The sequence below is a fragment of the Tamandua tetradactyla genome, chromosome 3 (assembly GCF_023851605.1).
Source record: "Tamandua tetradactyla isolate mTamTet1 chromosome 3, mTamTet1.pri, whole genome shotgun sequence".
NCBI lineage: Eukaryota > Metazoa > Chordata > Mammalia > Pilosa > Myrmecophagidae > Tamandua > Tamandua tetradactyla.
In genome coordinates, this window is record NC_135329.1 from 175864079 (window position 1) to 175891132 (window position 27054).

The 27054-nt window shown below is 40.7% G+C and overlaps 2 protein-coding genes and 1 long non-coding RNA gene across 16 annotated transcripts in view; 1 reads left to right on the forward strand and 2 right to left on the reverse strand.

Annotated features, from left to right (window-relative positions):
• The window catches only part of FLACC1 (flagellum associated containing coiled-coil domains 1), a 29400-nt gene extending 14131 nt beyond the window's left edge, over window positions 1-15269 (reverse strand). The window contains exons 1-6 of one of the 11 annotated variants that reach the window (XM_077154683.1): window positions 14761-15269; window positions 8112-8295; window positions 7507-7578; window positions 4512-4560; window positions 3529-3659; window positions 1574-1667 (exon numbers count right to left, since the gene is read on the reverse strand). In XM_077154683.1, the coding sequence (XP_077010798.1) occupies window positions 1574-1667; window positions 3529-3659; window positions 4512-4560; window positions 7507-7578; window positions 8112-8230 (465 nt within the window). In that variant the 5' untranslated portion in view covers window positions 8231-8295; window positions 14761-15269. Of the gene's footprint in view, window positions 1-1573; window positions 1668-3528; window positions 3660-4511; window positions 4561-7506; window positions 7579-7702; window positions 8062-8090; window positions 8296-13461; window positions 13535-14760 lie in introns of those variants that run through there. The other 10 variants (XM_077154682.1, XM_077154684.1, XM_077154689.1 and 7 more) reach the window with 10 other exon arrangements.
• On the forward strand, window positions 971-5008 carry LOC143677963 (uncharacterized). The gene is made up of 4 exons (XR_013172996.1): window positions 971-1478; window positions 2801-2897; window positions 3285-3354; window positions 3598-5008. It is a non-coding gene; the product is annotated as an uncharacterized LOC143677963 (long non-coding RNA).
• A 5178-nt stretch (window positions 15270-20447) lies between the features above and the next one.
• Window positions 20448-27054, reverse strand: part of TRAK2 (trafficking kinesin protein 2) — a 67568-nt gene continuing 60961 nt past the window's right edge. For all 4 annotated transcript variants that reach the window (XM_077154693.1, XM_077154696.1, XM_077154694.1 and 1 more), the window contains exon 16: window positions 20448-24525. In XM_077154693.1, the coding sequence (XP_077010808.1) occupies window positions 23844-24525 (682 nt within the window). In that variant the 3' untranslated portion in view covers window positions 20448-23843. The remainder of the gene's footprint in view (window positions 24526-27054) is intronic.

A 27054-nucleotide genomic window follows, 5' to 3' on the forward strand; every position in this document is an offset into this window, starting at 1 on the left:
AGGGAACAGAAAATCTTCTGCCTTGTTCTATGTGGTTTTGTGCTTAATCGGTTCATAATATTGCTGCACAGGAATCATCTGTTCCACTAACCGGTTTTAGTGGCTGGGTCTGATCTTCTTTGTAATCTTTTGATAAGATCATGTCTTAGATATGTAATTCAGCTGAACAGCCATTTACCGGGCGAAGGGCTTGGAAGAGTCAAAGAGAACTTAGACTCAGACCCTGCCTTCAGTGAATTTACAATCCAGTGTTCATAAATCCTGTTGACAGAATGGTTGTGTCCTAGCAAGCAGGATTTGCTCACTTTGCACTAGAGCATATCAGATTCTACAGCTGGTCTCTCAGGAGGAATGGACACTTCAAAAACAGTAAGTGCCCACAGTCAGCTAAGACAAGGGTTCAGGGCTTTCCTTGTGCCTCTGATTCCTGGGGTGAAGCTGCACCACTGAGGCGCCTGCCATTGTCTGGACAAACAAGTCCAGGGACAGGCACAGTGGCGTCCAGCACTTCTGCCTCCCACAGGGCCACCTAACAAATCAGTGTGTTTGCAGGTGGGAGAAATATTAAGTATCACAGCCTAGGGGCCCTCCTTGGAAATAATCTCTAAACTTCTCTTCAGAAGGGACTGTGCTCAGTAAGACAAAAGGCACCTCTTGCCCAATGGCCCAGTCCTGAAGAGCCAAGTGACCTTATGCCGATTGCTTTCACTTCCCTGAGCCTCAGTGTCCTTCTCTGCAGAATGGAGTCCGGACACCTTGAAGGGTTGTAACATCAGTGAGATAGTGAATCGTCCACTAGTAGGGGAGACCGGAGCCTGAGTCATCAGCGAGGTCACGGTTGGATTCAGACACATCTGGGGCATGCTGAGGGGGTGAGGGGACGGCTGCCAGGAGTCTGGGAAGGAGGGGAGGTAGACCCTCATGAGTGATTTTCAGTTACGGTAGGCAAGCGGGGGTGGGGGTGGGCGGATGTTTCTGAGCGCAGTTCTGCTCTATCACTGGGTACAACTATCTGCAATGGGGAAGAAAATGCTGCAATAAAACAAATGGTGAAATCTAAAGAAGTGTTACTAGAACTCCCAGGAAACACCGACAGAGCAAATCGACAGCAGTCGATGGTGAAGCGTGGTTAATGGCAGTTGCGACCGACCGCAACAGGAAGTGCGCACTGGAAGCTACCAGGCAGCTTCAGAGCAGCGCGGGAGGGACGGGCCAAGGGGAGGGCTCAGCAACGTCTGAAGCTAACTCCCCACAAAGGCCGGAGCAGGAAGGACGGAAGGTGGCAGGCGCCCCCTCTTGTGGAGAGGCCAGTATCGCTGAACACCCTGGAGGCACCTGGAGAACTCCCAGAAATAATGGAGGCGGGCTTTGAAGAGGGACTTGAGTTCTTACAGTTATGGGTGAGGATGGAGTCAGGATGGCTACTGGCCGACCCCACTCCATCTTCAGATTGCTGTCACCGGGACAGCCCTGCTCAAGTGAGTAAAGTGTTCAGCATCCTGTGTGACACACAGCTGGTGAAATCAGCCTTTCCCTACTTGTAAAGATGTCAGCTAACTCAAGGGTCACTCACCAATTTTTGGGCAGACTGGTGGTCTCTATTCATTTGCTCTATTATCGCTGTCAGCTCTGAGATCTGCTCTTCTAGGTCAGAAATGATATCAGTCCTGTGGGGCAAGTAATTCTTCTATCATCCACAGAGCATTCTCCCCCTGTTTCCTGCTCTGAGTCTGGCCATCATCGGGCAGGTGGGGATGGAGGGGTGAAGAGTTGCTCCAGGAGAAGAAATTTTGTGGTAATGGTTGAGTCTCAGACCTGGTCCTTTTTGGCAAGCTAACCAGAGATGAGTGAGGTGGTTGTGTGCCCTCTTGGATAGCACGGAAACAAGAATCTGTCCAAACTTTATTAGAGTTTGATGTTGATTTGGCAATAACAGCTGAAATGAGGAAGGGGGAGTCCAAAGGATTGAGAGAGGAGAAGGTGGGGAAATAGGATTGATGTTGACAGAGAACTGTAGACAAGGTATGGGCCAGAGACGGGACTAAGAGGAAGTTCAAGAAACTGGCTTTCAAAATGGTTGATGGTTTCTGTGTTCCCGGGTCTGAGGTCTCCATGGTCTCTGTAGATACTCAGCTCTATGTACTGGAGTAGACAGGGTGGCAGGTAGTGTTTATGTGCAGGGAGCTGAGGGAGGTTCTCAATTTAAGAGGCTGTGATCCCTCCAGCTAATCATCCACTATGTCTAATGGGGACAGAGAGAATATGGGGTGAGAAAACAAGAGAGAGAATAAAGGATGCAAGGATGTCAGGGTCAAAGAAAGGAGAAAGGGTGAAAGAAAATTGAATAACAGGGAACTCCTCTCTTGTGAAAATTATCTTCAAAATAAGCAATACTCACAGGGAATAAAACGAGCACAGGCTATTTCTTATGTCTTGTTATACTACAACTGGTGACAACTTTTTTATCAGACCAAAAGGTAGTTATGGGTGCTGCCTCATCTGTGGGTGCATGACCCATTCTCCTTCTGCAGGGGGTCATGGGTAAGCAGGGAAAAGAAAACAGAGGAAGAATGTTCTCACTGGGTAGGAAAACAGGCCCTCAGGACCAGACTCTCTGGGCCCGGGCAGGCCGGGGCAAGACTGTGGCATGCCTCACCCAAAGAGGGGCTCGCAGCCCCTTCAGTCTCACCACCAATCTGAATCTCTTTCCAGAAGTAACCACTGCTTACAGTTTGGTCGCAGCCTTTCTAAACACTGACAGGTAGATAAATGATTGCATTTGTATTTTTTGTCGCGGTAGTGGCTTTTTTAGGTTTCTGTCTTGGGAAGATATTTCTTACAGCAAGCGACAGCCTGGAAGAAGAGATTCTAGTTGGGAAGCCATTGCAATAGCACAGGTAAGAAGTCAGACATGACTGGACTAATGTAGGAGAGGGGGTCGGGGAAGGTAGGAATGAGAGACATAGGAGGTAGAATTTGATATCCTAATTTGGCGTGGCATTGGGGGATGGGGGGCTTGCATGACAGACAGGACAGCGTGTGTTCCACTGGGGTGGGGTCAGGCCAGAGCCTTCCAGCGGCATCCGCCAAAGGCATGAACTGAGTGGGATCTTGAGGCACGGTGAAAGAGAGATACATACTCAGGCCTCCCAGAAACCCTTATTTTACTCTTAACTCGTATCCTCCGAGTTCAGACTATTTGATGAATATTTCACCTGTTCTTGGCCCCCAGAAAAAATTTTTCTCCTTTGGCATGGATTATACTACACCCATTCATTTTCCAGGTCAGTTGCCTGATTTGATCTTCATCCTGCCCCTGGGGTCGGCTGACTGACGGGATCAGAGCCACGAGAGGTGGGCCTGGAAGGGAGCAGACATCAAGAAACAAGGGTGGGGAAGGAAGCAAAATTGCACCCTCAGAGCAGGAACCCTGTGGACTGGTCATGGATGTTAGAGGATGTCCATGAGGCCAGGTCGAGCCAGGTGGGGATAAGTTTGAGGAGCCGGATGTTGGTTCAGAGACATTACCTGGAAATTTCTACTTTGTCCTTAATCTTTTCCAACTGCTTCTTCCTATCGAACATCTCGTCCCCCAAGGTGACAGAAATCTGCTCCCTATTCCGAATGAGGTGATAGCCAGGTGACACGTTGATCACTTCCTGGGCACCAAGATGAACAGTCAGATCATATTGCAGACTTGGAGTTAGAAGATTCCTCCAAACCTTCTACCATTGTGCTACTCACATCTTGAAAACCCAGACATGAGATAAGAATCCAGGGCTCTGGCCCATCCCATGTTCTTCCCTAGACATGACTCCTGCTCCTATCTCCAGCCCAGATTTCTCTCCTGAGATTGAATCCCGACATTCAGTTGCCTCCTGAATGTCCCTCTCAGTGGTCCCACAGACCTCTCAAGCTCAACGTGTGCAAAATGGAACCACTGATGCCCTTCTGCTGACTCTACTTCCCTCCCCCTCCCCTAACCCTGTGCCCACTCTGTGCTCTCCATCATGGCTAGAAACCAGGAGGCAGCTGGTCATCGTGGAAATCACTCAGGGTTTGGAATCAGAAAGGTCTGAGTTTGAATCCTGGCTCTGCTACCTACCGGTAATTATCGCCACCTCTGTACTTCAGTTCCTCATAGGACAAAGGTGCCCTTCCCCAGTGCTTTGTGGTTTCCCAAGTGCAGCATAAGGTTTCCTGCATTATGGGCATGAGCTGTATCTTGATCAGTTTCGTTGCCCTGGGACGCTCTCCTCAGCCTGCCCAATGCAGTAATAAAAAAATTCTGCCCTGGGGTCTGGCCGAGCTGAGTTCAAGCCCTGGTTCTGTCATTTAGCAGCCACATATAATGTACAATGATAACAGCACCTCCTCAAAGGATCATTGCAAAGGCTCAAGGAGGCAAGTACATGCAAAGGTATGTGTAAAGCACATGTAAAAGCCCATGTTTGCATGTGGTTGGTGCTCAGGAAATGTTAGTTCCACTATTACTTTCCATTTTTACTCACATAAGGTAATTTATTGTTCTCCTCTTGTTTTCTTAAATGTGTTTTCATCCTGCAAGAGAAAAGCTTACTTAGAAAGCAACCAGAGAGCAAAGAGAGGTTCAGGGCTTAGGAGTTGCAAACCTTGATCCTGTCTTCATTCAACCCCGCCCTCTGAGCTCTGGCCACCCAGCCTTCTTGGGAAATCCCCAGGGTGGCTGGAAAATCCACTGAAGCAGGGCTCCCCGAGTGCTTCAAAGCTTGGACCCTTGTGAGAAGGTCTTGCCCAAGGAGACAGAAAAGTTGGTCTTCTGATATTGGGAGAACTTTTGGTTTTGGAAAGTCTCAGCCAGATAAAGGGGTTTTTATACACCCCCACACTGCAAGGCTCTATGAGTCAGGTGACACCCCCTCTCCCCCAACACATATACATTCAGCTCAGGGAACCATGTGTGTCACTCTTCATTGAAGAATACAGCATTTCTACGTAATGAAAAATATTCCTTTTTTCATTAACAGTAAGACACAAAAACATTGAATTTAAACTGTTTTCATTCAAATAGTCTATATATGCTATATCTAAATGACTAATGCATATCTAAAATGAATAACATATATATACTATTATTTTACTTTATACATATATATGAATATATATACACAGAGAGAAAGGTGGGATTATGATAGACTTATTGCTGATTTTATGGGAGCAATTATCTTAGTATTGTTTCACAGTTTCTGAAACTTAAAAATGCAAAAAGAGGAGTCAGCAGTTAATTTATTAATTAAAAGTTCATCTTTATCATTTTGTTTCCAGGGCATCACACTCCCCTGATTCTTCACCTACCTCTCTGCCCACTCCCTCTCTGCATCATTTCCTGACTCCTCTCATCTCCCTGAGCTCTAAGCACTGGAGTGCCCCATGGCTCAGAACTACCTGTCTCCATGCATTGCCTTTGACCGCTCACCTGGTCCCAGGACTCTAAGGATTATCTAGGTGTTGAGGACTCTCAAATGTATATCTGTAGCCAGTCCTCACTCCCATACTCCAGACTCATTTATCTGACTGCCTACTCCATATTGCCACTTGGATATTTAACGGGCATCTCAAACTTCCCATGGCCAACCCCTCACAGCCCCTCCAGAGGTCTTCCGCATCCCAGAAAAAGACAAATCCATCCTTCGAGTTGCTTAACCCAAACTCTTAAAGTCAGTTTTGACTCCTCTTTTTTTTTTTCTGATACTTTCCACCCATTCAATTGGCAGATCTGATAAGTTTCTGTCTTCAGAATATATCCAGAATGCAACCATTTCTCAGCACCTCTTCTGCTCCACCAGGTCTGATTACCATTATCTCTTGCTTGGATTCCTGCCATTGCCTCTTACCTGGTCTCTACTTCTACCCTTGCCCCCTACAGTCCATCTGCAACTCAGCAGCCAGATTAATCCTTTCAAAATCTCAGTCAGACCATGTCACTCTTCTCCTGAGACTCCTCAGATGGCCTTACATGCCTTTCAGAGTAACAAAGTCCTGACATTGACCTGCAAAGTCCCTCACTGAATTAGTTTCCAGGAACTTCTGTAAAAAGTCACCACAAACTTGGTGGCTTAAAACCACATTAATTTATTATCTTGCAATTCTGGAGATCAGAAATCTATAGAGTCTCATTGGGCTAATATCAAGGTGTTGACAGGGCTGTGCTCCCTCTGGGGTCTCTAGGAGCCATCTGTTCTCTTGCCTTTTCCGGTTTCTGGAGGCTGGCCCCCGTTGACCTTCAAAACCAGCCATCACATCGCTTTGACTCCAACCTCTCTTTCATTGTCACATCTCCTTCTCTGACTCTGACACTCCTACCTTCCTCGTTCACTTAGAAGGACCCTTGTGATTACACTGGGCCCAACCAGATTACTCAAGACAATCTCCCCATCTCAAGGTCCGTCGATTACAATCTTAATTCCATCTGCAATTTGGGCAAGTAGCACAGCATATTCACAGGTTCCAGGAATGAGGATTGGACTGTGTTGGGGGCCATGATTCATCGTCAACCACATTCATCATCTTTGTTACCTTCTCTGGGCTCCTCGCCACCTCTCTCTCCTCCTCCCTCCACTCTCACCACACTGGCCTCCTTGTGTCCCTGGAAAAGGGCAAGCAGGTGACACAAGCTCCCATTCAGGGCCTTTGTCCTTGCTGTCCCCCCTGCCAGGAGTGCTTCCTGGAGATACCTTCATGCCCCCCCCCCCCGTGTCCCCTTTACAAAGGAGACTTTCCCTGACCTCCTTAAGTAAAAGAACGACTCTCCCGACCCCCACCTTTCCTTAACGCGTTTGCTTTCATAATTTCTCTACATGGCACTTGCCAATCTTGGATATGTTCACTTGTTTTTCATCATCTTTCCCAATCCCCATTAAAAAGTAAGGTCCAGTAGAGCCAGAACATTGCTGGGTTCACTGATGTTTCCCCAACACCGCAACAGTGCCTACGAAATAACAGGTGCTCCATAAATAATTTCTAAATAATAAATAGATAAATTACAAAGAGTCATGCAAAGGCCTAAAACCATGTCACAGTTCTAATTTATACATTATAGTTCAAAGTTAAAGTCATGGTTATAAGCTTGTAAAAACTTTAAATTTTGAGTTAAAAAAGAAAATCAAAGGTGCAACCTACAGAAGACCTTAGACACAGGAAAGCAATCATCAAAAAGTCTATTTTTCAGGATTCTCCCTGAGGCTCTTTGCCTGTGACAGGCACTGGGCATTGTCCCCTTTTAGGCAGAACATAGCTTTGGAGGGCCTCTCAGCTGACAGCTCATTTGCAGTGACTTTGAAAACTATGGTACAAAGGAACACGGAATCTGCATGCAGGGTCTGAAGTTCTAGGAAAATCATGGTGGGTTCTGGCACGTGTCTGATAACAGTTAGTTTTAAGTCAGACAGAGCTATAAAGGCCAATGGGGACATTATTTTATCTACATGCCGCAAACCATTCCTGCCTCGTAGAAATAAAAATACTTACTTTGGATTCACAATAGGTTTTGATGTTGATTGGAAATTGCATTTTTTTGGAGCTGGCAGAAGAGGAGTTAGCCTGAAAGTGAAAAATAAATAATAAAAAGAAAAAAATGGAAATTCAGAAATCTGTCTTATTTTCTCAGATTAGGTGCATCCTCATGGTGTCCCTAAATTCTGAACCAATAATTGGGATATGTGACCTGACAACTGTAATCCTGGGTCTTGGGAAATCTCCAGCCCACGGCTTTAGCTCTTGTTCGCTGTCCCAGGGAGTCCCGAGGTTGGCAACACTGCTGGTCCCCCCGTCCTCAGAGTTCATCATCCCACATTGTGGGGTCAGCTACTGCCTAAGCCTTTCAGTTGGAAGCTGCGGTTCCCTGTTGTAGTGGCTCTGAAACTTCCTCACTTTTGTGGCACTTGGCCTGGGCAGGATGGACAAGTTCAATGGGCAGTCAGTAGGATTGCAGGGAAAGTTGTATAAAGATAGGTTTTCTGGCCCACTTGGGATTTTGCTGCCAAGTTCACTGTTTTGGAAATCTTGTAAGAGAAAGAAGGCTGCAAGTGGAACCCTAGCCCTCTTCCCCCTACCTCATGACAGGCAAACATTACTTGGACTTCCTTGAGGAGGGGGAGGTCTTGCTTGGTGGATGAGGGGTCTTGATTAGCTTCCGTGGTCCCAAGTTCCAAGGGTCCCAGCAGGTGCAGTAGATGAGAGGGTTGGGGTACATGGTCCAAGGTCAAGGGCAGTCTTGGCTGCTGGGTCAGGAGCCTCTTGCTAAAAATGGGGAAACAGCTGCAAGGATTAAACCGTTCAGAGCCAAAACAGCATTACTTAGAGACAAGCTGGGAAGGGCCCAGGGAAGGTACAAAGCACATAGTAGATTCCAGAAGCTGTTGATCTGGCTCAGGGTCTTGCCTATGGACCTCATTCCTTACCACCCAGTAGTCTTTATTTATAAGCAATTTAAGATTTGCCATAGTTGAGAGCTAACTGTGAGCCATGTACATAGCAAGTGATTAATTATTTTTACCCCCATTTTACAGATGAGGATACTGAGGCTCAATGAGGTCACAGGGTAACAAGTTGCAGAGCTGGGAAACAAGCACAAGTTTGTCTGACTCCTAAGTCCTTGCTCTTCAACCAAGCCATGCTAGTTCTCACTTAAGTGAAGAGATCCCCACTGTAGGTCCTGCTCAGACTTTTCTGGAAAATAAGCTCTGTGACTCAAACTACCGTCCAAGTCAATTCCCCAGATTCTCATTCCTGGTCACCTGCCTGAAGAGTCCAAACTTCCTCCCTGGCTATATAAAAACAAACAAAAGTCCCTGTTACGAAACTTTGTATGAAAGGCAAATATCAGATAAACAAGGAGTTTTGACCACACTTGTTTATCTTTCTTCTTGTCCAGAACTGCACTGTAGGTTTCTCTCAAAGAGGTTTAATCCACAAGAGCAAAGAGAACGGAAGAGGAGACTATGTTGCACAAGGGATGTCACGCATTTGACACAATAACTCCCTCACTTCACACACGTGGAGTTTAGCCTGCATGGCTGCAGAGAGGGTATGAATGAAAGACAACCAATATGTACCTCCAACACCCTGAAAAACTCAGGACATGGAACAGGTAGATTATCTGACGATACTAATAGGTATTTGACAGATCTGGTGAGGCATGTGGTGCATCAAATAAGGCCCCTCCAAAGAGGTTTCCTCGTCCTAATCCCTGGAAACTGCAAACATGTTACCTTACATGGCAAAAGGGATTTGTGCAGGGATTTTGCAGTTACTCTGCACAGCTCCCTCTTCTCAGACCTCTGGCCCAGCCCACTCCTGCACTTACCTCTATCTGCACACTCACTGGCTATTTTTTTATTTTTAATTTTTATTGACAAAACATAACAACATACAAACACGAACATTTGTAACATGAACATTCCATTCTTGGTACATAATCAATGACTCACAATATCATCACATAGTTGTATATTCATCACCATGATCATTTCGTAGAATATTTGCATCACTCCAGAAAAAGAAATAACAAGAAAAAACTCATACATACCATACCCCTTCCCCCATATATATACAGTTTTTTTTGTTTTGTTTTGCAAGGGGAGGCGCCAGGAATTGAACCTGGGTCTCTGGAATGCCAGGAGAGAACTCTGCCACTGCACCACCATTACCCACCCTACCCAATATATTTTAACATTTGTTCCCCCTATTTTTTTCTGTACCCCTTACCACTCCCTTTCATTGATCACTAGTATTTCAATCTACTCAATTTATTTTAACATTTGCTCCCCCTATTATTTATTTATTTTTAATCCACATGTTTTACTCATCTGTCTATACCATAGATAAAAGGAGCACCAGACACAAGGTTTTCACAATCACACGGTCACATTTCGAAAACTTTATCATTATACAATCATCTTCAAGAAACGTGGCTACTGGAACACAGCTCTACAGTTTCAGACACTTCCCTCTAGCCTATCTAATAAACCTTAAACTAAAAAGGGGATATCTATATAATGTTTAAGAATAGCCTCCAGGATAACCTCTCAACTCGTCTGAAATCTCTCAGCCACTGACACTTTATTTCATCTCATTTCTCTCTTTCCTCTTTCGGCTGAGAAGGTTTTCTCAATCCCTTGATGCTGAGTCCCAGCTCATTCTAGGATTTCTGTCCCACGTTACCAGGGAGGTTTATACCCCTGGGAGTCATGTCTCATATAGAGATGGGGAGGGCAGTGAGTTTTCTTACCCTGTTGGCTGAGAGAGTCCACATCTGAGCAATAAACGAGGTTCTCTGGGTGTGATTCTTAGGTCTAATTTTAAGTAGGCTTAGCCTATCATTTGCAGGGATAAATTTCATATGAACAACCCCCAAGACTGAGGGCTTGGCCTATTGATTTGGTTGTCCCCATTTCTTGCAAGTATATCAGGAATTCTCCAAATGGGGAAGTTGAGTTTTCTGCCTTTCTCGCCGTACCCTCAAGGGGACTTTGCAAATACTTCTTTATTCACTGTTCAAATCTCTCTGGGATTTATCAGGGCATCAAACTGGGCAAACCTATAAAATGTCATGCCCTATTCAAGGCTCCATGTACTTATGCATACCCACTTGCTTTTAAAGCCAGGCCTCTTGTCCTAGTGTCATGGCTCCCTCCACCCCCATTCTGTTGACAACTTTGCTGACTGCAGGCATCCCGAGGGCAAGGTCCAAGTGGCTTGCACAGAATAGGTTGTTGATAAACAAGTGTTGCCTGGCCAGTAATTAGGATGGTAGTTACCACAGGGACCAGCTCAATGAGGAGAAAAAGAGATCTACAGGTGAAACTACCAAAATACCGTGTCATCAAAATATTATAGATAGTGTTAACATTAGACTTAAAAAAACAGAATTCATGGGCAAATTATGATACAACCACTCAGTGGAGTTTTACCCAGCTTTTAAATAATTTATTTTAAAGTCTGTGGAAACATGAAAAACTCTTTGTGCAAAAAGATATGAAACGGTATGTAGGTAATGGATATGATTACTGTCAGACACGGGGTCATGTGGAAGGATTCCACACGAGACACCGAGTTAAAGATTAACAGATTTATTGAAGGAATAAAACAGAGAGGAAGTAGGTGGGAGAGCAAAAGGGAGAAAGCAGGTGGGAGCCTGAAATTGGCTCCCACCTGGGGAGACAGCAAGAAGAAAGAAAAAAATGGTTCCAGTTCTTTGATCTGGGAGCTGTTTTAAAGGGATAGTGATGCCAGGAGGGGAGGTACCCACTAGGTGGTGTGTTGTTTCCTGGTTGGATGGGGGCTTGTAACAGGTTATATCTGGATCCTTGGGCCTGCCAAGGATGCTGAGGAGACAGGTTGAAGGTGGGTCTTCATCAAGAGTTCCTTTTACTCTTAGAATTTTCTTTCTGAGACCTAACAATTACATAAGATTTTATTTCTATGTTGACAAGAGCTAGAAAAGAATACATTACATTGTCACCAATGCAGTAGGGCCTCAAAAATCAGTAACCCAGGCTAGGAATGTTTTGAATCCTAGAGGCATTTTGTATATAGAAATTTTTATTTCTGCCTTTTAAAAAAAATTTATTTATTTACTAATTAAAAAAATTTAACAACAAACGAACTAAAACATTAACATGTGATCATTCCGTTCTACATATATAATCAGTAATTCACAATATCATCACTTAGTTGCATATTCCTCATTTCTTAGAACATTTGCATCAATTCAGAAAAAGAAATAAAAAGACAATAGAAAAAGAAATAAAATGAAAACAAAAAAAAAAAGATTATACATACCATACCCCTTACGCCTCGCTTTCATTGATCACTAGCATTTCAAACTAAATTTATTTTAACATTTGTTCCCCCTATTATTTATTTTTATTCCATATGCTCTACTCATCTGTTGACAAGGTAGATAAAAGGAGAATCAGACACAAGGTTTTCACAATCACACAGTCACATTGTGAAAGCTATATCATTATACAGTCATCTTCAAGAAACATGCCTACTGGAACCCAGCTCTACATTTTCAGGCAGTTCCCTCCAGCCTCTCCATTACATCTTGACTAACAAGGTGATATCTACTTAATGCATAAGAATAACCTCCAGGGTAACCTCTCGACTCTGTTTGGAGTCTCTCAGCCATTGACACTTTGTCTCATTTCACTCTTCCCCCTTTTCGTAGAGAGGGTTTTCTCAATCCCTTGATGCTGAGTCTCAGCTCATTCTAGGGTTTTTCTCAATCCCTTGATGCTGAGTCTCAGCTCATTCTAGGATTTCTGTCCCATGTTGCCAGGAAGGTCCACACCCATGGGAGTCATGTCCCATGTAGACAGGGGGAGGGTGGTGAGTTTGCTTGTTGTGTTGGCTGGAGAGAGAGGCCACATCTGAGCAACAAAAGAGGCTCTCTTGGGGGTGACTCTTAGGCCTAAATTTTAAGTAGACTTGACCTATCCTTTGTGGGGTTAAGTTTCATATGAACAACCCCCAAGACTGGGGGCTCAGCCTATAGCTTTGGTTGTCCACACTGCTTGTGAGAATATCAAGAATTCAACTTGGGGAAGTTGAATTTCTCCCCATTCTCCCCATTCCCTGAAGGGGGCTTTGCAAATATTTTTCCACTCACTGATCAAATCACTCTGGAATTCATCGGGGCATCACTCTGGACAAACCAACAAAATCTCATATCCTATTCAAGGTTCCAGGTACTTATGGTGTTCAATCAAGCTATCTACATAAGTTATATTAGGAAATGCACTAGTCAAAATATAAATTTTGTACCAAATAAACATTTTTTGCTTTAGTCTCATACATAAGTCGAAATTTTAAAATATTAATTATCATCTATTTTCAGCACCCTTCAGTAATGACATTCCTTTGTTCTTCCTCATGCAGAAACATATTTAAAATTTGTACATTTAGTTACTATTATTATACACTCTAGGCATTCCTAGATTATACCATTTCAATCTTTAATGTCTATCTTTCTGATTTCATTTATTTATTTCTGCCTTTTTTTTGAAAGTAGGTTTATTGTTGTTTGTGTGTGTGTTAAACTGAAATAGGATCATTGTAAAGAAAATTGTATCATAGAAAGCATAAGAAAGTAAAATTATCCAAAATACTAACACCACTGAACATATTTTGATTGATATATTCTAGAGTTCTCCCTAGTCTAAAGAGACATATTTATATAATTTTATAGAACGAATTATACACAATAGTTGTAATAATATAATTATTAATAATCTTAAGGATTTATATAACTTTCCATAAGTGAAAACCATACTCATATCCTAGATATGCTTTTTTACAATATGTCATGAGCTTTTTAAAATGTCAGCAATTATAGATCTGTAACATCATTTGTTCGACTTTACTATGGATAAATTTAAAAATGAACAAAAGCAGAAAAGAAAAGTATAATGAACTCACCTGTCACCTGGCTTCAATAATTAGCAACTCATGTTTAATCAACTTATGTTGATAGCTTGATTGAATACCATAAGTACTTGGAACCTTGGGTAGGACATGAGATTTTGTTGGTTTGTCCAGAGTGATGCCCTGATGAATTCCAGAGTGATTTGATCAGTGAGCAGAAAAGTATTTGTAAAGTCCCCTTCGGGGAATAGTGAGAACCGGGAGAAATTCAACTTCCCCAAGTTGAATTCTTGATATTCTCACAAGCGGTATGGATAACCAAAGCTATAGTCTGAGCCCCCAGTCTTGGGGGTTGTTCATATGAAACTTAACCCCGCAAAGGATAGGTCAAGTCCACTTCACTCCTCCAACACCAGTCTATTTTAAAGTAAACCTCAGACTTCATATGGTTTCTGTATCATCATGGCTATGTAGATTTCTATTCTATAAATGTACTTTATTTTATATTTTTAATCATTTCTTACTGGTGAACATTTGGTTTTTTTTTTTTTTTCTTCTCCTATAACAAATAATGCTTTGGTGGCTAACCTCTTTTGCTCTTAAAAAGTAAGGCCTCTCCCTCTAAATATCCATTGGGATGATAGTAAAAACATTTAACAACCAGCTAGACAAAGCCACAGAACAGTCAGACTAGGTTTGGGGACTGTGGGGCTGGAACAGCGTCTGGGAGGACTTTTCTCCCACCTCCATGGCAGACATTAACTCCTTAGTTGCTTAATCATGAGGTGCTTTGGGGGTGCTGGGGGAGGAGTTGGGGCAACCAAGATGACAGGGAGGACATGTGAGGGGCTTTGGGAGTGGTCATTTCAAGAACTGTGCATAGCAGCTAAACATCAGCCTGTGACTTCCAGTACCCTCCCAGGAAGGAACCACTGTTAACAGGTTTTTGGATTATCCATCCAGGTATGTATGTATGCATGTCTATATATACTTCTTAAAATGAACACAAATGACAGCATACTTTTCAGATTATGCTATGCCTTGCTTTTCTTCACACAACAGTCTATTTAGTAGATATTTCTAGTGCAGCTGGATCTACTACATTCACAGTGGTCTGATGTATTGCCTCTAAGAATATAGGTGTTTTTAAATTTTTTTTTTTAAGAATTCTTTCTCCCTCTCCTTTTCCTGCATCTCTCTCTAATAATTTTACCTGAGACGCAGCGGGCTGAATGCGCCAATTGGTGAAACTACAGTCACCAGTGAGCCAGGGCAGGCTCCACGGAGGTCACTGGTTAGAACTGATAACCAGCAGAAAAAAATTGCTGAAGACATCTTTTCCAAAGAGCTTACCTTGGACTGCTAATGGTCTTAAAGAAACTACACCGTTACAGAGAAACTCTTCCCCATCGACACGAAGTCAGGGTTCACTTTAGTTCAAATCAACAGGTTCCAGAATTCAAGACTTGAGCTGTCATTACACAATCGATTGAAATGCTAACGCAGAAATTCCACAGTCAGCGCAGAGACAGCCTTGCAGGGAATCCAATTAAAAGCTATTAAAAGACTGAACTGACACAGAAGTGAATTTCCCTTCTAAACACAATCCAGTTTGTGTCTCTCAGTATTGCAGTGAAAAGTTAAACTAGAGGAGGAAGTCGCCTCTCCAGCTCCCTTGACTTGGGCCCTGAGCTGTGGTTTGTCCTTGGGAGACGGAAGGCAAAGGTTTGTTTATCTGATTGCTATGGAAACAGAACAGCAGCACCTCATTGGCTCTGGGCACTGTGCTCTTCAAGTGAGAGGGCTGAAGAAGCAGCCAGTTAAGACATTTTCTAAGGCCCAAATCACTGACCCCGCTCCACAGCAAGGACTTCACACCCACTGGTACTGGTTTCTTCTTTCATCATCGGTCATGCAGCAAAACAGACTTTCAATGTATTTTACGAGGAAATCGAATTAAAACAGCCCTCCTAGGCTTAAGCAATCTATGGCAATAGTTGCCAACAGATCTGTGCAGATTTTAAATACTTCTGTCATTTGCTTACAGAAACCTAAAATTTTAAACTAGGCAGTTTCTTCCTTGAATTTGAGACTTTGAAGTCTGTAAAAGTATAAATTCCTGAGGGTAGTAGTTTTTTTTCTGTTGTCAAGGGTTTCAGTTTTTTTTTTCCCCTAAATAAGGCTGCTTTTTCTCACTAAAGGAGGAAAAAGAAAAAGCTGGTTTATTATGGACCTGTGCCTTTCATTTTATTTTACTGCAATTCACTGTAAGAAATAGATTTTATACATTCTATAATAGAACATTTTATAAAGTAATGAATGCCTTTATTACTTGCCATTCTCTTTTTTCTCTCTCTCTCTTTTTAAATTAAAGTTGCTTGTAATCTATTAAATTGATTGGATTACAACTGATGGGTCATAAGCCGCAGTTTATAAAACAACATTATAAACTCCATTCATTCAGCTCCACATCTATTGTTTACTATGTGCCAGGTACCACTGTTAATTGTGGGGGATGTTGCTCCATTCCTGTCATCAGTAGAGCTTAGAGACTAGTGAGGAGACACAATAAATAAGTCCAATAAAGACACACAATGAATCTTACTTTGGAGGCTCACCAGACGCAGTCGGGTTTACTGCAGGGATTTCTCTTCTTGTCCAATAGATTGATCAGGCAATGGGTTTTTTTGGGGGAGGGGGGAAGACACACCTTATTTTATTTTTTTAAATACCAGAAAACACCAAGCAAATGCAAACATTCCTATTTTGATCATTCCGTTCTGCATATATAATCAGTAATTCACAATATCATCACATATTTGCATATTCATCATCATGATAATTTCTTGGAACATTTGCATCTATTCAGAAAAAGAAATAAAATGAAAACAAAAAAAAATTTATACATGCCATACCCCTTACGCCTCGCTTTCATTGGTCACTAGCATTTCAAACTAAATTTATTTTAACATTTGTTCCCCCTATTATTTATTTTTATTCCATATGTTCTACTCATCTGTTGACAAGGTAGATAAAAGGAGAGATCAGACATAAGGTTTTCACAATCACACAGTCACATTGTGAAAGCTATATCATTATACAATCATCTTCAAGAAACATGCCTACTGGAACCCAGCTCTACATTTTCAGGCAGTTCCCTCCAGCCTCTCCATTACATCTTGACTAACAAGGTGATATCTACTTAATGCATAAGAATAACCTGCAGGATAACCTCTCGACTCTGTTTGGAGTCTCTCAGCCATTGACACTTAGTCTCATTTCACTCTTCCCCCTTTTTGTAGAGAGGGTTTTCTCAATCCCTTGATGCTGAGTCTCAGCTCATTCTAGGATTTCTGTCCCACGTTGCCAGGAAGATCCACACCCCTGGGAGTCATGTCCCACGTAGACAGGGAGAGGGTGATGAGTTTGCTTGTTGTTTTGGCTGGAGAGAGAGGCCACATCTGAGCAACAAAAGAGGCTCTCTTGGGGGTGACTGTTAGGCCTAATTTTAAGTAGGCTTGACCTATCCTTTGGGGGGTTAAGTTTCATATGAACAAACCCCAAGACTGGGGGCTCAGCCTATAGCTTTGATTGTTCACACTGCTTGTAAGAATATCAAGAATTCAACTTGGGGAAGTTGAATTTTCCCCCGTTCTCACCATTCCCTGAAGGGGACTTTCAGGCAATGGTTTCAATCAGGGAAGGGACCTGATTAGATCTATTAGATCATTCTGGCTGCAATGCAGAGAAACAATTGGAGGGGCCAAGACAGGAGAAGTCAGGGTCCAAATGAGACACAATGGTGCCTCAACTGAGGGGGCAGAAATTGTGCCTCAACTGAGGGGGGATGGAGAGAAGAGAAAGCAATAGGACTTGGTGATTGTTTGGATATGTCCAGAAGGGGGGTTGTTACATGTTTCTGGAGCTCCAGAGATTAATCTGGGCTAGAAGCAGATTTAGAAGTCATCAGAATAGATAATCCTTAAAGCGAAAATCACATGGGGAGAGAGTATCATGTAAGAAGGTCTAGAACATATTCCTGAGGAACTCAATATTTAAGACAATGTTGTTCAAAGTGTGGGCCATGATTTATTTAAAATATGTTTAGCCATTACTTGACCGAAAGTGGCTTAGATAAAAAAAGTTTATTAACGTTACAAAATGCAAAGTCCAGAGGTAGTAGAGAACAGGACTTTTCCCATCTTTCTGTTACGTGAACTCAGTGTGTTGACTGAAGATGTACCTCAAAGGGGCTTTATGGTTGCCAAACTCCAAAGCCCCAGACTAGATGGAGATGGGCCTTAATATCTCAAAGGGAAGGAAAGAAATTACGAAGAGAACAATAGATTCTACTAGACATCGAGTCAAATTCATTTCCATTTGAAGATTGGGTAAGAATTTAATTCAAGTCTGTGTATGGTATGAAATTGTATACTTTAGTTTTTCTTCATTAAAAAACCACCACACAGGATTTAGGTCTTGAGTGAGGAGTGGTTAAAACTAAAGTTACAAAGGAAGCAGATGCTGAAGACAACTTAAGCCACTTCGTTTGACCAAGGCTTAGCACTATTTGCCACTACTATGAGAATTTATATTCCTTTTCTCTTTTTGGACACAAGAACAACTTTGTCAGCTTCAAAATAGTAAAAGGGAAGGGAATTAATGGTTTAGGGGATAAGGATAAACTGCTCTTTTCTCTGACTGAATTTAGGGAAACTTTGATTGTTATTGCACAAATGGGTCTTTCCATAGATAGAGGGAGAAGATCGATGCTACTAACATTCTCAGTATCCTCCCCTAAAGTAATGCAAGTATTTACTATTTAGAATGGAGGTGCAGGTAGCCAGAATACCCACAGTACAACAAAGTATAAGTTGAATAAATGAATGCAAGAAACTGGAACTTAAGGATCCTGATTATATCAACATAATGCTACACTTTGTGTATATTGCCTGCACATTGGATGGGGAACTGGACACCACTTTGTGGGATGCTACAGCCCTCAGAAGGGTGGCAAATGTGATCAACTGAGCATTTAAAGACTTTCCATTGGGCAGTCCAATTGGGGGCTCTATAAGAATACCCCCTAGTGTGGAAAAGACAAGACAGTGTTCTTCTCTTAAGATCTTATAATTATTTCCAACTTAATTCCCTTTCATCATTTCTTGTCTTTCAAGATCTTACTTTCGGGTGCTCTGCTAACTCTCACTGACTCATTTAGCTGTTCCTAAAGAGCCCCTAGCCAGGGTGTGACAGGAATCATACGAAAGCCTGTCACACACCCTAAGACTCAGAGAAGACGGGTCACTGCCCTGAACCCTGGGCTCCAGAGGGCTCTGCGTATTAAAAGCACACAAAAAGTAAGCTCATTAAAGAACACAGGGGCATCTCTGTTACTTAGGATCTGACTGTTTTATTAACCTTATTTCATTGAAACTAATGGAAAACAGAAAAACAAAACTTGCTACAAGCACACCTCAAACTTAATATAATGTAAACAGAGATGGGAGTCAAAAGGATGCTCATAGCTCCACAATCTTTACACTCATCAGGTTTTTGGACTTAAACATAACTACTGATACTCATTTGTGAAAGACAACACAAAGATGCTGGGCATGCAATGATGTGAATGAACCTGGGGGACATATATGATGCAAAATAAGCCAGAAACGAAAGAGCAAATATTGTATGGTTTCATTTAGAAAATACTTATTAGAAAATTAGAGCCTAGATTGTAAGCTCTTATAGCAGTCACATTTAGCCCAGAGATGTAATTGTTATTTCTAGATTTTGAGAGGCTGTGCTATATATGTATTACCTGCTATTTCCCTGGAACTTTGGGTACCTGTGTGACATCTAAGCCTCAGAGTAGAAGATCTGCAGTTGTCAAATACAAAATAAGGTATCAGTGGCTGAGACAGTTCAAATAGAGTTGAGAGGTAATTCTAGAGGCTACTCTTAGGCAAGCTTCAGCTAGATATTGCCATTTATCATGGTTTGCCAAATCCCAAACAAAACCATTCCTGCCAACTCTAAAGAACATCTAAGAGTCTGAGTCTAGAAAGGTTGTATGCACTATGATTACTTTCCAGAAATTCACAACTTCCGGATGGGTTCCTAGGCTAGATAAATTCTGAAATGAAGAGGGGCCAGCTTCTCCAGAACATCAACTAGTTCTGTCCCCCATCTCATATTATTGACAGCCCTTTCCAACATGAAAAAGTTAGAATGGGCATAGCCCAAATATCCCTAAAGATTAGGAGAAATATCAAAGGAGAAGGTGGAGTTATATCAGATAAGATAGGATTTAACAAATGAGTATGACTGCTGAATCATTAAATTGATATTTCTTTTAGTCGCCAGTGTCTTGGAGCAGCTAGAAGGAAAAACTTAAAATTGTGGAAATGTAACCCATAGCAAATCTGAAATCTGTTCTACAACTAATTGCTACGATGTGCTTTGAAATTTGTTTTGTATGTTATTTTTTCACAAAAAAGAAAAAAGTCTATTGTGATGATAAATGTACAGCTATGATACGATGAACCATTGTACACTTTGGATGATTACATGGTTTGTGAATACAATATATATCAATTAAAATATAGAAAAAAAATACAGCAATTCAATTGTGGACAAAAATAAAATCAGATCTTTTCTGTCAGAGGCCAAAAATATTAAATTAAAAAAAAAATTCTAAATAGCCAAGGATATCACTAGTAAGTTGTGGACTTTAAGAACTTGCTCACATTTTCTGAATCTTCTCAAACTTAAGATCTGCATACCATTGACTTTACATGTTATTTTTGTTGCTGTTACTCTGCAAAGGAAGCATTAAAGTATACATAGATGCTTTATTCAATACTTTTCAGTAACTAGGAAAGTGTATAAGATCTGTTGTCTACTTGTGTCAATTGTTGGTGTGTATTTGTGTTAGAATTGACAAACAGAGGCCATTTTTCATACCTAAAACAGCATAAAGGAAAGAGTGCAGTATTGTTTTTATATATGAAGAACTAGGACAAAAACACAGGGGAGACAAATGAAAATTTAAGAAGATATTCATATTTATTATCTGATTTACATTTGACAAAGCAATCATAGGTATACAAAAAGCTGTTTGACAAAGTCCAGAGTCCAAGTATCAAACAATATTGTTCTCCTGGCTTCCCCACGCAGAGGGCACTTTTGCCCACTCCTTGAGGCTGTGCTCTTGCAATGCAGTCACTAAGTGCACATTTTGTTGTTATTGTGTTGCATGTGGAGGACAGGTCTGCGTGCATCTGACATCAAGGAGGTGGACCAACAACCACTAAGAGGCTTAGTTCCAGATGTCAAAAGTCAGTAATAGTAACTACCAAGTACTAATCATGTATTAGAATGGTCAGAAAGAATAGCAAGCTATGAATACTGTGCAAAAGATACCTTTTATAGAAATACTGTGAGTGATTTCTAACTCATTTCCTCCCTTTGCCAAAGCCTGTACTCTCATGTCAAATCAAGGACTACAGCACTTTTTTTTTTTAAACTACCTTAACAAGGGTCACCCTAAGACCTATGCTTAAGGCTATTTACATATGACTTGGGATCATAAATAATTCAGGAAAATTTTTAATTCTCAGCTCACAAAGATATCCCTTATACTAGATAACAGGATACTCAGAAATACCTGAGGTATAACCACTGAAAAACTTCTTGAGGGGAAAAAAAAAGATCCCTATACTGGCATGAAAAGTATATATGCAATTGATATTACAAAAAGAAAAAAAAACCACATCTAAAATGTGAACAATACATCAAACTATAAAAGATAATTCAAAGAAGAAACTGCAGAAAAGACTTTATTTTCTCTTACTATATGTTACAGACAATTCTGTTAGAGTTGATTCTAAGGTTGTACCAAAATTGATTTTAGGTGGAAATTTAAAAAAAGCAAAATTCAATTTTTAAATAAGGATTCACTTCTAGAGACAAGCATACACCAATACTCAATTACTGTTTTTCTGGTGGAACATCAATATCAATCTAGTTTTCAAAAACCTAGGTCTGGGAGGCTCAGCAGGCAAGAATGCTTGCCTGCCATGCCAAAGAACCCGGGTTCGATTCCCGGTGCCTGCCCATGTAAAAAAAACAAACCAACCTAGGTCTGCTCTCTTTAATCAGATGTATTTATTTGGATGCTAATATATCCCCCTACCCCAAAGTAATGATTTGAAGTAATCATTTAGGCATCAATTATAAAGAAAAATGTTAATTATAACTCAATAATACCAAACACTCCAAAATCTAGCTTAATTTATAGCTATTTATATAATATAGATAAATCTGGTAATTTGACACTTTGTACTACTCTCTGGCCTTACATTTTTCTACTTTCTGATATTTTCTGGAAACTGTTAATGTCGAGGCAAAAGAAAGATGAATTTCCTAGAGAATAAATAAAAAAGCTTTAAGAATTGGCTGAAGTATGCACCCCAGAGTTACTTTATGATGTAGAAACTCAAATGCTACTTTTAAAATAGTCAGATGAAATATTTTAGACATTTAAACTTCAGGAAGTCTTCTGCTTAATGTCTACCACTTTCAAGGGGAGACATAGTCACGTTTGGACCCACTAGAATCCTTTTTCAGTATGCACATGTGCGCTCTGCTGACCTCAGCAGGAGTGATTAAAGAGGAGAAAAAGATGGGAGGAAATGCTCACTTTTTGATTTTGGGAAATTTATTTAGAAATGTTTTTTATCAAAGAATTCTAAAAAGTATGGGAAAGTCACATTTGTATCACTGTGAATGGTGGTTTTTCCACCCCTTTGAGCACACAGCTCTGCTTTAAGGAAAGAGGAAGCTCCTTCCTCTGGCCTGGCAACAGGTGCACCACTAGGAACCACAGGAACAGACTCTACTGGTCAAGAATTCTCAGAAAATTGCTTTTCAATTAAGTCAGGACAAAGGAGAAAAAATGATCAAAATATGCCTCCCACTAGCCCCCTCGCTCATCCTCCTCTCCATCCCGACTGTATGGTTTCTGAATTGCCCTGCTGAGGCAAAGCCTTGTCATTTGAGGAGGAGCATCCTGACCAGCAACACTCATAGAACAGATCTGGTTCTTCTCAGTTCGCAGCCTTGCGTCCCATTGCTGACTGCTGAAACCTAATCCCAGAGTCTCACTTTACCATTTCACACAGTTTGTAAAAGAAAAAGGAGCCCTAGAGAAAAAGCAAAAGCTTTTACTCTCTTGTTAAAGAGTTCATTTGCTAATTCTACAAATGTCAAGGACAAGACAAATGTATTTTATTTTTATTTTACATTAAAAACACAAACACACAATATCAATTTCAAAGCAGGCACCTGGATTTTACATTAGTTTATAATAATTTAATGTGCCTGAGAATTTTTGTGCAAATACATGTCATTTTTCATTAAAAATATGCATAGTACACTTCGGAAAAAGTTTAGTTGCTATGATCTTTCCTTACAAAAGATTTTTACATATATAAATAAATAACATCCCCTAATTCCTACTGATTGCACTTCTGGTTTAACTCCTTTCAGCATCTAAGGAAATCTGAGAGACATGCAATTGTGTTTGTATTCCTTGGCCACTGACTTTTCCAGGAAAAAATATTCTGGAAACAAAATTTCCTTCATTTCAAATCACCCATATCTTCCTTCTTAACTAATTCCCTCCCACCCCACCCATGTTTTTTTTTTTTTTTGGTGTGTTGTACAAAAATACAAATTTAAAAAATGAACACCTAGATGTCTATTAATTGCCACCACAACAGGAATTTGGGTGATATTTGTGATTTCAGTGGCTCAAAGGCCTGAAAACTGAAAGGAAAAAGGGAGTCACGAATTCTGATCTTATTAAAAGAGGTAAAATTTCTTGTTTTGATAATGTTGTGAACATACCATTGATAGATGATAGTTTAACCAGACATTAACAGGGAAAACATATAAGCTATCTCACTATGTCTTAATAACAGACTGAGTTCACCCTACCAATCCTTTAAAACTGCTTTCTTAAAGCAACAGTGAAAGCGGCTTCTTTTCTCCTTTCATCTTGCTAACCTATGTTCTTCCTCATTATCTGTAAAAGTAAATGTGCTCACAAGTTCAGCATTTTTGGTATATTTCAATATTACCGAATTTATATTGTATTCACTTATTTTTCAAAATAAGAAAACCCAATTGAAGGAGGGTATTTAATTTTTCTTTTTCTGTCTCCACTCATGACCTTTCACATACACTTTCAATTTTCAGACCTTGTCTACTGGGGCTTCATCTCAATTCCATTTCCATCCCTCTACTTTACCCTTTCCACATTCACAATCCTTCTGCAACATTCATTTTCTGTCAAGTCAGACCAGACAACATGTATCAGTGAGTGTCTATCCTTCATGTGCTAATCTGTATAAGAGGCCAGTAATTGCTGAGCTTCATTCCTCCTTCAGGATACTCATTTTGGCTGAGGATGTGCAAACTGGGGTACCAAAGTTACCCATCATGACAGGAAGACTCTGATTCCTCCTCAGCCCAGCTAGTAAACTGCTACCTGATTTTAAGTAAACAGTAGAGTCTGGTCTTTTAAGATTGATTTCTGCCTCTTGGCTCCTTCCATTTTCCTGCACATCTGGAGCCTTAACCACTCTGGCTATCCCCAGTCTCTTCAGCCTTTCCACTAAATTCATCTTCAACTGGCCAATATCAGGAGAGTTTCGGGAAGGTCTCAAGCCATACATCTCCTGGAGCAATGTCTCAGCTGGCCGGGAAGCCAAAAAATTTTCGGAGAGATGTGCTCGAGACTCAAAGGGCAAAGGAGAAGGGCAAGGAGAGTGAGACGGTGAATTTGGTGGAGTGGAAGGAATAGTCAGGGCCTTGGGGAGAGGCAAGAGGAGGGATTTCTCTGAAATGGGGCTGTGGTACACTTTGGCGGAGATTCCTCGCTCTTGCAGAAGTTTGGCCAAGCTCCTGGTGCTACTGAAGGTTATAGTAGAATCTCGTCGGTTGGTGATGGATTCACCAATGCTGAGTCTATAGGACATGGCAGGAGAATTCACAGCTGGGCCTGAAGCACTGTTACTATTACTAGTTCCACAGGATAATGAAGGGAACCCAGAGCTTTAAAAGAAAAAGAAAAAGAAAGCAGCAGTTTAAGAATAAAAAGCAATACCAAGTCAGTAACTGTACCCTGTGGAATAGAGCAAGGAATGAAAATTTTGATATGGTATTTAAAATGATTAGTTCATTATTTGCAATTTATAATTTAATATATTAACTTATTGAAACATATTTCAGTAGGATTTGAAAAAGGGTGCTACATTCTTAGATTACTTTAATTTTAACTTTATTTTTTTTAACTCTAAAATGTCTGGGAAAACAAATTTTATAACAGAAATCAAAGACACGTTAAAGATTAAAGAAATTAATCTTCAAATTTCTATTAATATAGCCATTCCATAAAATGAACTCTACCAAGAGAAAACAACAGATGGGAAAACAATTCTTCAACTTTTTGGACAATTCAATCTTTCATAATTAGAACTAAGATGCTCCTTTAAGCTGAATATAGAATTGCCATATGACCCAGCAATACCATTGCTAGGTATCTACTCAGAGGACTTAAGGGCAAAGACACAAATGGACATTTGCACACCAATGTTTATAGCAGCATTATTTACAATTGCAAGGAGATGGAAACAGCCAAAATGTCCATCAACAGACGAGTGGCTAAACAAACTGTGGTATATACATACAATGGAATATTATGCAGCTTTAAGACAGAATAAACTTATGAAGTATGTAACAACATGGATGGACCTTGAGAACATTATGCTGAGTGAGACTAGCCAAAAACTAAAGGACAAATACTGTATGGTCTCACTGATATGAACTGACATTAGTGAATAAACTTGGAATATGTCGTTGGTAACAGAGACCATCAGGAGATAGAAATAGGGTAAGATATTGGGTAATTGGAGCTGAAGGGATACAGACTGTGCAACAGGACTGGATACAAAAACTCAGAAATGGACAGCACAATACTACCTAACTGTAATGTAATTATGTTAAAACACTGAATGAAGCTGCATGTGAGAATGATAGAGGGAGGAGGGCTGGGGACATAAATGAAATCAGAAAGAAAGATAGATGTTAAAGATTGAGATGGTATAATCTAGGAATGCCTAGAGTGTATAATAATAGTGAAATGTACAAGGTACAACTTTAAAAATGTTTTTGCATGAAGAAGAACAAAGGAATGTCATTATTGCAGGGTACTGAAAATAGATGGTAATTAATATTTTAAAATGTCACCTTCTGTGTGAGCAAAAAATGTTTATTTGTTACAAAATTTATATTTTGACTAGTGCATTTCCTAATATAACTTATGTAGGTAGTTTGATTGAACGCCATAAGTACTTGGAATCTCAGGTAGGACATGAGATTTTGCTGGTTTGTCCAGAGTGATGCCCTGATGAATCCCAGAGTGATTCGATCAGTGAGTGGAAAAGTATCTGCAAAGACCCCTTCGGGAAGTGGTGAGAATGGGGAGAAATTCAACTTCCCCAAGCTGAATTCTTGATATTCTCACAAGCAGTGTGGACAACCAAAGCTATAGGCAGAACCCCCAGTCTTGGGGTTTGTTCATATGAAACTTAACCCCACAAAGGATAGGTCAAGCCTACTTAAAATTATGCCTAAGAGCCACCCCCAAGAGAGCCTCTTTTGTTGCTCAGATGTGGCCTCTCTCTCCAGCCAAAACAACAAGCAAACTCACCACCCTCCTTCTCTCTATGTGGGACATGACTCCCAGGGGTGTGGACCTTCCTGGCAACATGGGACAGAGATCCTAGAATGAGCTGAGACTCAGCATCAAGGGACTGAGAAAAACCCTAGAATGAGCTGAGAATTAACATCAAGGGATTGAGAGAACCTTCTTGACCAAAGGGGGAAGAGTGAAATGAGACAAAGTGTCAATGGCTGAGAGATTCCAAACAGAGTCAAGAGGTTATCCTGGAGGTTATTCTTATGCATCAAGTAGATATCATCTTATTATTCAAGATGTAATGGAGAGGCTGGAGGGAACTGCTTGAAAATGTAGAGCTGTGTTCCAGTAGCCATGTTTCTTGAGGATGATTGAATAATGATACAGCTGTCACAATGTGACTGTGTGATTGTGAAAACCTTGTGTCTGATGCTCCCTATATCTACCTTGTCAACAAATGAGTAGAACATATAGAATAAAAATAAATAATAGGGGGAACAAATGCTAAAATAAATTTAGTTTGAAATGCTAGTGATCAATGAAAGCAAGGGGTAAGGGGTATGGTAGGTATAATCTTTTTTTTTTTCTTTCCTGTGTTCATTTTATTTCTTTTCCTATTGCCTTTTTATTTCTTTTTCTGAATTAATGCAAATGTTCTAAGAAATGATGAATATGCAACTAAGTGATGATATTGTGAATTGCTGATTATGTATGTTGTTTTATTTTTTAATTAATAAAAAAAGATGCTCCTTTAAGGAGAAAACAATTTCTTTTTAATCTTTCAATTTTATATTACTGAGAAACAATAAGTGTCAAATTTTTAAATTTCTATTTTCTCAAATAATGCTAATTCCAAACAACAGTAGTGTAAAGTTACACATGGA